Genomic DNA, 11,450 nt, shown 5'->3' with positions numbered 1-11,450 from the left:
CCCTCCCCAAGGGAACATGCAGTCAGCTAGTTGTCCTGCATGTTTGGGTTGGAAAAATGGCTCTGCCAAAACCTGCATGCTGAAGTTAGCCACTGTGTGAAGAGGGTCCTGGGAGTCCTGGCTCACTTCTGTGGGTAACTCCTTGTCCCCTGTCCCCAAACCACTGTGGCAGGGGAAGTGCCACAAGGGCATGGATAGGGGGCAGCCATGAATATGATGGGGAGCAGAAAGGAGGAACCAAGGCTGGTCCTGGCATCGAGGTGCTGTGCCTGGCAGGGGTGTCAGAGGGAGGGTGGCTGGGCCCCCTCTGCCTCCTCTCCCCAGGGGTGCGTCCCTGCCGTGGGCGTCAGGCAGCCCTGGCTTTGCTCCTTTTTATCCTGCCTGGACATAGAAGGGAGCTTTTAAGGGAAGGGGGTGCTGCGGACCCCTCTGTTTACTCATCTGCACACCCAGCAAGGGCCTTTCTGCTTGCCTCCGCTGCCCTGCACCTCCCCTGTGAGGCCAGCTGTGCCCTGCATGGAGCTCAGTCGGTGTTTCAGCCCCTCTGGGCAGGGTCCTGCCATGCGGGTGGGGTTGGAGTTTGCCTTCAGGTGCAGCCGTCGGCGCAAGGTCGCCTGCGCTAGCAGTCCAACCTTCCCTCTGCTTCTCCCAGTGTTTCTGACTGGCAGCGACCGCATTCCCATCTACGGCATGTCCAGCCTGCGCATCGTCATCCAGTCCACCGCCTGCGGGGAGCAGTACCTGCCTGTGGCACATACCTGCTACAACCTCCTGGACCTGCCCAAGTACAGCAGCAAAGAGATCCTCAGCGCCCGGCTGGTGCAAGCCATCGATCACTACGAGGGCTTTAGCTTAGCTTGACCAGTGTGGGAGAGGCACAGACACTTTGGGTACGGAGGAAGAGAACGATGGGCTTGGCTATTTTTGTAGGGGAAGGGATCAGAACATTTTGGGGGAAAATATAATTAATAATAATAATAGATGGAGATGATGCAGTCTCAGCCTGATGCTGCCAGCATTTTGTGGGGCTTCATCAGGGAGAGGCTATTGCTTTGAATTTTCTCATCTACTGAACAGAATCAGTTCAGTGGGCATTTTTGTTTCCCCTCCAACTTGACATCACTGCCCTCTCAGCAATTCCTTGCGGTTTGCTTTTATTGCCCCTACACAAACACACTTACCTCTTTTAATCCAGTTTAAACATTTTGATGTTCCTTTCATTTAGGCTATGGTGGAAATGGAGGATGAAATAGTGATCTCCTTTTTGAAAAGCTGTGATTTCCCTACCCCCTTTTTTCCTCCCTTTTTAAATGCAAGCTGGTTCTTGCTTGCTTTGAATGGAAATATCCCTTCTGCCCTTTGGTCCTTGGCAGATGGTACTGGACTGGGACGTCATTTTGTGAGCCCCAGGGCAGTGTATTAGTGATGCTCTGTCTCTTTTGCACCGGGATGTCTCGTGGAGAATATGGTGGTTTGGGGGAGTTGGCTTGTTTTTTCCTCTCTTGTCTCAAATTTTGTTTCCAAGCAATGTTGTCCTCAAGAAGCCTCAGACCCCTCAGGAGCAGGGTTTGTGTTCAGGCTTGTGGAAGGACAAACCCTGCGTATAGTAATGGGTTTCTCAAATTGCATCTCTTGTGCCGTGTTTCTATCTTGGCAAGTCTACAAGTTAGATGGGTGGGCTTCACCGAGCCCTGTTTTTCCATCTGAACAGACCTGTTACTCCAGCGTGAGGTGAGGTGCCTGCTTTTACCACTGCCACCCTTTTCCAGAGGAGTCACGTGCCTGTGAGCGTGCAGGGGTGTGTGAGCATGTGAGGTGTCTGCAAGCTCTCCAGTCTCATCAGGTCAGAGAATAGAAATAAGCACGAGACCCACATTTGAATGATAACCTTCTTTTTGGAGAATGGTTTTATTTTTGCAATTCAGGTTCCTTTATTTTGCGTTTCAGAGGAGCCCTCTCACTCAACAGCTGTTTTTCTGGGGAGTCCTAAAGAACAACCTGTATGAAGTGGACTGGAAATGTACATGTAGGCAAAATCATAACTTACTTAAATCTCTCCTGTAAGATTGGAGAGCCTTTATCTTTTCCCCCAGCATCACACCCCCCAACCCCCCCCCCCCACCCCCCCAATCCCCCCCCCCCGAAGTTTGAATGATCCTCCACCATTTTTCAGGTCTTGATGTAAATCTCATTTTAAGCCTAGGGTGGTTTTGACATTGACTTGTTATTAGGACATAGTATTTATGCACCATGTTCAATATACAGTATTGAACTCTGCACCTCGTAACAAAAGGTGTTAGGCTTCTGGGTTTTTTTAAGACCAGCTGTGGGCTTGAGCCCTCCAGCCTCTTTCTAATGCAGCATTGAGGACAAATATACAATTATATCAAATGTTTATTTTCGATGTGTGTGTACATAGTACAGTATTATGCAATAAATTTGATGTTTAATTCTGACTGAGTAGCTGCCTTTGTGTCAGGAAGCAAAGGAGGGGCTGCTCCAGGCACCGGCACTACCTCTCCTGCTGATCTTGCCGTACCTCTGAGCATCTGGAAGCAGCGCACCGCTTACCTCTGCCTGGCCTTGCTGCTGGTGAGCACCCCAGCCCAGCCCCTTGTCACTTGCTTCGATCAAATGCTGCCCTTCCCCTTCCTCAACCGGATTTGGGACGGTGCCCTGGTTGCTAAATTAGAGCCCTGGCCCCAGGGGACTTTCTGTCTCCACAGACTGAGCAGGAGGAGCCTTATCTGCCTGTCCTGGTCCTGTGTGGTAGAGCTGGGAATTGAGACCAGACCTGAGTCTATGCATCCCTTCATCCCTGCATCCCTGGTGTTTCTGTTGCTGGCAGGCAGCAGGGCAGGCAGTGGTGCCTTTCGTCATGGCACTGAAAGCCACCAAGGCTTCTCCAGCCCCTTGCCTCTCCTGCCTGGCCCCACAGCCCTGCAGGTGTAGGCAGCACCCCTGGGACAACGTCCCCATGTCCCTGGAGGTGCATGGTGCCCCAGCCCTGCAGTACCCTCCTCTACATCTGACTAACCTCAGAGGTCTTTCTTCATTAATTAATGGCAAGTAATTAACAAGGGGCCTGTGCATGCAGGAGCTGTGGCAGCAATACCAGAGGAACTGCAGCATCAGACACTTGCAGAGGCAGAGAGGCAGCGTGTCTGTGTGTCAGGGGTGCAGTTTGGTAGTTGAGATGCTGCCTTGGGTGCCAGGGGGACCCCCCACCTCATCCCAAAAGGGGCTTGGGGTGGGCAGTGCTCACACTCCCTTGTCAGCTGCTGTGAGCTGCAACCTGGGGCTTCAGCCAGCAGTGATGTGGCCTCCTGGTGCTTGCCTGACTCTCCCAGTGCTGTGGGAAGTCATTAGTATATGCAAATACAGTTAATTTACTGGCTTAATACAGGATTCCCATCACATGGGCTTAGGGCTTCAACTTCCCTAAGCTTGTGATGGAAGGGCGCTGCTCGCTCTCCTTTAGCTGTGTGGGTAAATACACAGCATCCTGATAGGATTTATACGAGGTGCCATGCGGATATGTATGTGTGCGTATGTGTATATATGTATATATAAAAAATCTACATGGATATTTGCAACATAATTTGTAAATAATGTAACTTACGGTACTGCATCTGTCATAATACTACCTACAAATAAAACTTACCGAACTAAAAATGTGTCCAAAGTACTTATCACATCAGTGAGATGGGCAGGCGAAGTGAAACGAAAAGCAAGCATTTGGTGGCACTGCTCAAGTGCCAGACACGAAGAGGAACTTTCTGGTAGAAAGTTTATTTAAGAAGGATGCAAGAATACTTTCCTCTCTCCATGGAAAATATAAATATTCATATAGTTAGACAGAAATATTGCACACGTGTATGTATAGCTACATATAGGTATAAGCACGTACCCTGTATATATTCTCTCTATAAACACAATATGATGTATATACTACTTTACTGTGTGATCTATCTTGTATAATTGTGTAAGGTTTATATATAGTTGTATAACAGTGTATATAGACTATGTATTTGTATGTAGAGTGTATTGGGTATTGCATGTGTTGTATTACTGTAGATAGAATGTGTGTATATTATACACAATATACAGGTAAGTGTGTATACTATATATAATATATACACACTTTTTTCTGTAATATATGCATATATATTTTTACATAATATATACATCCCAAATATGTGTATATAGATATTTATACATCATGCACATGTACACACGCATCTATTTTCCACAGGCAGCTGAGGAAGAGGAGGGGGTGGCCAGGGCAGTTGCGGACTGCCCGAGCACCCCTCTGCCTGGCTGCCTCACCCTGGGCCAAAGTGATAGCGAACCCAAGGCCGTGGGGAGCCGAACTGCTGCCCTACTTCTCCTCGCTTTGGTGAGGAGAGCGAGAGCCCGGGCGCCAGCTCCGGGCTGCTGGGACGAGGGCAGGGTGATGGCTGCTGCCCAGCTGCTTGCTTACTGAGCTGAGCCACCAGTAGCAGCATCCAACAACTGTCGCCAGCCACCGGCAGTCAAAAAAGTTTTGTTTTCTTGTTTTAGACAAAAGGGACTCATGATGTTTGTTGGTCCACTTACATGAAAAAAGATGCCACAGATTCTATAAAAACTTGCTTATATGATTCATGTAAACACAGACCTGAGCCTGCATTTGCTAAGGTTTTCTTAGCTGTGGAATACACTGGTTGCATGACCAAGTTTGTACTTGCTTCTATACAGCAAATGAAATCTGAAAAACTGATTTTTTCAGTCAGGCACATACAACTTCCTATGGTGCTGGCATCTACACATCAACCAAATCGAATAGACCAAGTTATTTGCATAATGTATCCTCTTGTTTGATGAGTATACATACCTGTATACTAGGAGATGGTTCGCTACTGCATGCAGGTGTCCAAAGGATCCCTCTGCCCATGCAAGGCCCAGCAGGCGTATCGCAGCCCGTGCTGCAAGGGACCGTACAGCCTGGAGAGACTTGAACGCCCCGCTCAGTAGCTGGAGGCGTTGATCCACTCCTAGTGCCAAGGGCAAGCGCTTTTTACAAGTTTTCCATCTTGATGTGGGTGTGCTGGTTTGGGCTGGGACAGAGTGAATTTCCTTCACAGCAGCTAGTGCGGGGCTATGGTTTGGATTTGTGCTGGAACAGTGTTGACAACACAGGGATGTTTTCCTTCTTGCTGAGCAGTGCTTGCACAGAGCCAAGGCCTTTTCTGCTGCTCACCCCACCCCACCAGCAAGGAGCCTGGGGGTGCACAAGGAGTTGGGAGGGGACACAGCCCGGGCAGCTGACCCCAACTGTGACCCCAGGGATATTCCACACCATATGATGTCATGCCCAGCGTATAAAGCTGGGGGAAGAAGGAGGAAGGGGGGACATTCAGAGTGATGGCGTTTGTCTTCCCAAGTAACCGTTACGCATGACGGAGCCCTGCTTCCCTGGGATGGCTGAACACCTGCCTGCCGATGGGAAGTGGTGAGTGAATTCCTTGCTTGGCTTTGCTTGCGTGCACGGCTTTTGCTTTACCCACTAAATTGACCTTATCTCAACACACAAGTTTTCTCACTGTTCCCCTCACCAGCAACAGGGCACCAAGACCCAGGGGTGGAAGTACGCAAGCAAGAAGTGGGCTGTTCACAGCTGGGCTCTGGGAGACAGTTTAGGTGTCACGTCCCAAGCAATGGGCCTCACAGCAGGCTGTGATGGTCAAACCAGAAGGTGCTTTGTCAGTGCACCCCCTGGGATAAGGGTCTGTCTTTATGGCAGTACACAGAGATAGGAAGGAAGTGAGCTGCCATTTCCACTGAGTTATCCCACAACAGAGAGTCAATGAATGCATCACTTGTTACAGTTTCCAAATGCAAACTTTGCTTCCTCATGTGCAGATGGGGAAGTTAAGTCCCCTCCTATGCCCTGGCTTAGAAAAACAAGCCCGGGCCCAAATTCCCCCCGCAACAACAGCCAGAAGTCCTTGGGTCCCTGCCCCAAGCGACAGGAAACAGTGAAGCCGAAGCAAGCTGAACAACAAGCTCAAGTACAACTCCACACCCTCTATGTTCACCAAGCTCCAGCTGGTCTCACACGACAAAACCCATGCTGGGTGCCCAGCCTCTGGCAAACGGCCACAGTGCAGCCCCGGGGCGGCCCTGCTGACCAGCCAGGACTTCAGCAGCCGGTACGGACCCAGGAACAGGGAGAGCTTCGCCTCCAGGCACCACGGGGACAGCCGCGGGCTCCAGCCGGGCTCTCGCCTCGATAGCTCCTTTCAAGAGCCGGTGTATCACCGGCTTGCAAAAACATCTCCAAAGAGGGCTCGGGAAGCACCTCAGGCTGGAGGACATCTGGCAGCACTTACCCTCTGAAACTTGCACACAACAACAAATGTCTTAGAAGAATGATTAAAAGATAAGATGCTTTAATTTCACTGCCTTTAAAATAAACATCCATTGACTGTTTACTCAGGAGTAAACAGAATAAAACCAAATGCAACCTGTAAGAATGACAAGTTTTTCCTCTATCTTCAACTCAACTCTTGCATTCTTGTTTTGTCTACAACCCGTTCATCATCATTTCAATAAACAGTGATGATTTATTATACCACAATGTGGTAACACACAAACATGCATGTCTGCAATGGCCCCACTGGATGGGAAGCCCAACAGACCATACTGCCATCCTACAGCAGACAGTTTGTTCTAGTGACATGGAAACAGGTTGTCTTGTACTAACAGCTTATTTATATCACAAAGGAATTTTTGTACAGTACTTCACACCTTTTAAAAACACAGTCTCGTATTTAATGTTCTCCAGTCAATAGTCATTGATGTTGGCATAGACAAGTCATCAAACAAAACGCACAGATGTTGCTTGGATTGACTCAAAGGAGTGTGGCAGGGCAAACACCATTTGTGGCTATTTGTGGTTAGTGGGAAGTCAAATCATCTGTGGGAGATACAAAGACCACATTTTAGCTCTCAGGCCTTGGAGCCCTCCTCGTGTGCAGGCTTGGAAGAGGGGAGTCACAGCATCTGCAAGCCCAGGACAAAGTTGAGCATTTGTACGTGTCTTTCCAGGACTGGAATTTTAAAATTCACTTCTCTACGATGGTCTCTTTGTAACTACGTGGATGATTTTTTTTTTTTTTGCCATGGGGAAAAACTTCAGAAGGACAGTTTAAAAAGAGAGATGGCTAGGCGTGACTTTTTTTTCTTTTAATGTACAATCTCAGTTAACAGGTTTTGTTACTTTTAGCTTTCAAGGTTCAAAAATATAAACTCTCTAAAGTGCATAATTGTACTTACTTACATTTCATATAAACTATCTGAAATTCTAGCAATATACCATGTAAACAGCGGTAACTAAGCATCAGAAAATGCTACAATCTCATCAGTTTAAAAATAAAAAGGACTGTTCCCTACATATCATTTACCAAGATTTGTCAGGGGCAAAACCCAGCAAAACAGATAATTTATCAGTACACAGTGCAAACAGGCTTTTAAAAATAAGCAGAGAAAACATACTCTGGGGAAGCCTTGGCCCACTGGAAAAATGTTTGACTATGAAGAAAGGGCAGAAGCTGCTTCTCCTGTCCTTACAAAGACGTCCAGGCCAAGATTCAGCAAAGCACCCAAGCTTTAGCCCATTGTAATTCAGCAAAATCCCAAATGCAGACCAGCTTGAGGCACGTGATTGCCACACATTTTTGCTTTGCTGAACTGGGGCCTCAACAACACAAAACCAAGCCAGCACTAAGGACTTTTTGGTAACCCCATATCCTTTCTCATCCCACACTTCCACCACTAGTGACACCGCAGCCAGTTCGGCTCAACTACCATACCTAAAATCACTAGGGAGAGTTGACGACGGACTACCAGAGGAAGAGCCCAGAAGAGCAGGCTGAAGGACAAAGGCACAGCTCTGATCTCCTGGGCTGCCCTGGGTTCAGACAGGGGTTTACCCTGGTCAGGCTTCCCTTCCAGACATCTGCAAAAGCAGGTTTTGAGCCCATTTGTCAGCCCAGTCAACACACTCGAAGGATCAGTTTTGCAGAGGCAGAGCCCATCTCTCCAGTGATGGAAACTCAGCATCTCTGAAAAGCCAAGCCCCAGGTCAGCACGCAAGTCCTCCGGACTCTGTGGAAATATGAAATTCAGTCTTCACTGATTTTATATACAAAGGGCAAATCTGTGATCAGTAGGAAAACACCCCAACAACCTGGGAGTCCCCCTCCTAAGTGCCTTCACTAACGCACATCACTGCCTTACCCATCCAGACCAGTAACTGGGCACATGCAAACCCACTGGGAGAAGGTTGCCTTTTGAAGTGTTTATGGGATCCTGAAGAGACCAAAACACCCTCAGCATCAGTTTTGGCAAGAATTAACATAGCACATACAGCAAGTGGAAGGGGGTAAATATAAGTACCACAACCCAAAGACATCTATTTCTGAGCCCACTTGCTCGTATAAAGAGGGAAGAGGAAGAAGTTGTTCTGGGAGTCCTCTTCTGGCCTCCTCCACCGTAACTTGCATGAGGCCTGGCTACGGCGACTGGCACCGTGTTTGATCTCGGCCATTTTGGTTTCTGCACGTTAGCTCCCCAGGGGATCACGCAGAAGAAATGCTCTCCCCGGGACATCAGGGTCCAGCCCTGGCTCAGGGCAGAACGAGTTGGTGCACACAAGCCTCTGGAGTGGAAGAGCGAGCCCAGGTGGCCTGGAACTGCAGAACTGCAAGCCCTCAGTTACTTGGTGCATCCCTGAACTCGCTGCCTTTCACTCCTTCCGGCAGCATCTGTTTGACACGAGTACCTGAATCGGGTGTCCCAGGACTTTCTTTTCTGAAAGTCATAAACGAATTTGAAAACATTGAATTTTCAAAACCTGCACCTGAGACATGAAGAGCGAGCCCAGGGGGCCTGGAACTGCAGAACTGCAAGCCCTCAGTTACTTGGTGCATCCCTGAACTCGCTGCCTTTCACTCCTTCCGGCAGCATCTGTTTGACACGAGTACCTGAATCTTTTCTGAAAGTCATAAACGAAGTTGAAAACATTGAATTTTCAAAACCTGCACCTGAGACATGGGCCCTCTCCATAGGCAGAGCACGGCTCTAGGCTTCCAGCTCCCTGCGGCTTCCTCTGCGCTGGGATGCCACCTGTACGCACCGGGAAGAAAAGACCATCCTCTGTTGCCACCATCACAGTGTCATTGCTGCAGCCCACATCATCTGACGGTGTACATAAAAGAACAAAATTCAGGCTACCAAGGATGTATGACACTCACAAGGACTGTTCAGCTTAGACTCTTATGTTCGTATCAGATGATGAAGCATATGTACTAATGGGGTGGGTCTTCCAGATACGTGACATCAGACATTTAACCAATCAGCTACCAAAACCCCAAGGGATTCTGACTTAAAGCTTTTAAAACCTCTTTTCTTCCCAGTTGCCCAAACATCGTCGTAATATTACAGTATTACCTTCCAAGCAGAACAAGGCGGAAAAAACCTTTCTGCGCAGCTCATTTTCTTTTTTTGCTATCCCAAACAGCTGTAGGTACTTTCTTCTACTTCAGTCTAATTGACCACCAAAAAAGTGGGAAGAAAACCCAACGCAAGCCTGGGCAAAACTGTAACTCACACCAGCTCTGGGTGATGACCAGGAGATTCTTACAGCATTTCTCTAGAGCAACAGAAGAGTCTTGGTGCTATCTGACCTCTGCCTTCACATGAGATCAGTCAGGGCACTTGTCCGTTAAACTAAAGTAGAAGCTATTTGATGATTTAATCACTATTCATCCTACTTTGCCTCTTGCTATGATATCCTGGGAAAAAAAGAATAGCGTGGCTGGCTTTGATATTCTAAATATTACAAGATCTGTAAGCAAATCAAAACAGAAGGATCCCTTCAGTGCAGTCACTGAGCGCAGCGTCATGTCTCCTACACTGGCAAACTCCATTTTGGGCATCAGGCCTGCAGAAATAGTGGGCAACAGCAAGTGTGGAGAGTGATGGAAAGCCACCTTTCCTCCCCCTCCCACCTCTGGGAATGGCCCTTCAGTTCCCAGGGAGCTCCTCAGCTCTCCCCAGCCAGGCTCCTGCTGCATCCACTTCATGCATTTGTCCATTTGGCGCTCTCTCCTCTTTGTTAATGGCAAAAACAATCTCCTCCTTTACATGATCTTGGAGCTAATATCTCTTTTACTGATCAGGACTTCCAGCAGCCTCAGCTTGGCCTTGATCTGCTTGTATTCATTGTATTCTTCAGCCATAGGAGTGCGGTCTTCTTTCTGCACGTTCCTAGTGGGAGTGAAAGCAGATCATGAGGATTTCTCTAACAGGACGTCTTCCCTCAGCAGCCTCCCTTCATCCTCCAAGACCTACAAAGCAGCTCCTCTCCTCCACTCCCCATCAGGGAACAAAACCTAAACTTTATCCTTTCAGAGGGAAAAAACCTACCAACCAACCAAACAGGGGCAAACAAACTGCTCCAACAAGGCATGGGATGCTTGTATATTGAGGCCGAACACAGTCCCATGGTTCCAAATGCAAAACCTTATTTGAAGCATGCCCTGTTTCTCTGAGATTGCCAGCCTCTACACAGCAGCTGAAAAACACTTCAGGAGCCATCTGAAACTAACAAGATAATTTAAGAGTATAAATACATTAAAACATTCTATCAGCTCATTAATGAGGGACATTTTCTGAAAATGATAAACCCAGCTAAACTAAAGCAGAAATACTTGTTAAACTAGTGTCTGAATACCTCATAGACAAGCAAGAATAGGACAGAAATCTAGACATACATCATTAGGAAAAAACCCAATTATTCTATCACTCTTTCACCATTCCTGTCAGCTGTGCTAGAGGCCACTGGATTTTCATAATCTGTACCTTTGCTTCGCACTGCTTGTTCTAAGACAAAGTTTCAAAGAGGCTGTGGTGCCTGAGTATTTTTTGGGTGGGAAGCAATTCGTTTTAATAGGCAACTGTAATGAATGTGGGTAAAACACTGATGATGATGATGATGAAGAAATATGCAATGGTGAATTCAGGTAACTATCCATATTTGGAGGTCTTTGTAGATGCCAAGCGGATTAAAAGTAGCTGAAGGACAGAGAGACAACTGAGAAATTACTACCTTCCGTTTTGTCGGAAAAAGTTATCTTCGAAGTCTCTTAATTTTTTTCTGATTCGCTTTTTCTCTTCCCTGACTTCTTGGAGCTGCTCTAACAGTTCAGGGCTGTTGGGTTTAAATGTAAACAAGATTATACATATGTACACAATTATAACAGGAAACATTAGGTAAATCTACAAATGTACGGTTGTACGTATACCAACCAGTGGAGCTGCTCCTGCAAGCAGCTCTGGCAACCTGATGTTACTTGCAACAAAAAACCCTCTGAATTTAGTTCAGCAAAATGATCATACACTTA

General features: G+C 47.4%; 1 protein-coding gene across 1 annotated transcript in view; it reads right to left on the bottom strand.

Moving 5' to 3' along the window:
• Positions 1 to 10,187: 10,187 nt before the first annotated feature.
• Positions 10,188 to 11,450, bottom strand: part of FAM13A (family with sequence similarity 13, member A) — a gene marked incomplete at its 5' end in the record, with an annotated part of 37,097 nt that continues 35,834 nt past the window's right edge. Inside the window, 2 exons of the mRNA XM_010293415.1 lie at positions 10,188 to 10,314; positions 11,156 to 11,257. Of these exons, the coding sequence (XP_010291717.1) occupies positions 10,188 to 10,314; positions 11,156 to 11,257 (229 nt within the window). The remainder of the gene's footprint in view (positions 10,315 to 11,155; positions 11,258 to 11,450) is intronic.

This window comes from Phaethon lepturus, unplaced genomic scaffold, assembly GCF_000687285.1.
Source record: "Phaethon lepturus isolate BGI_N335 unplaced genomic scaffold, ASM68728v1 scaffold7868, whole genome shotgun sequence".
In the NCBI taxonomy this organism is placed as follows: Eukaryota; Metazoa; Chordata; class Aves; order Phaethontiformes; family Phaethontidae; genus Phaethon; species Phaethon lepturus.
The sequence above is the reverse complement of the archived record's forward strand: the minus strand, read 5'-3'. Positions and strand labels throughout refer to the sequence as shown.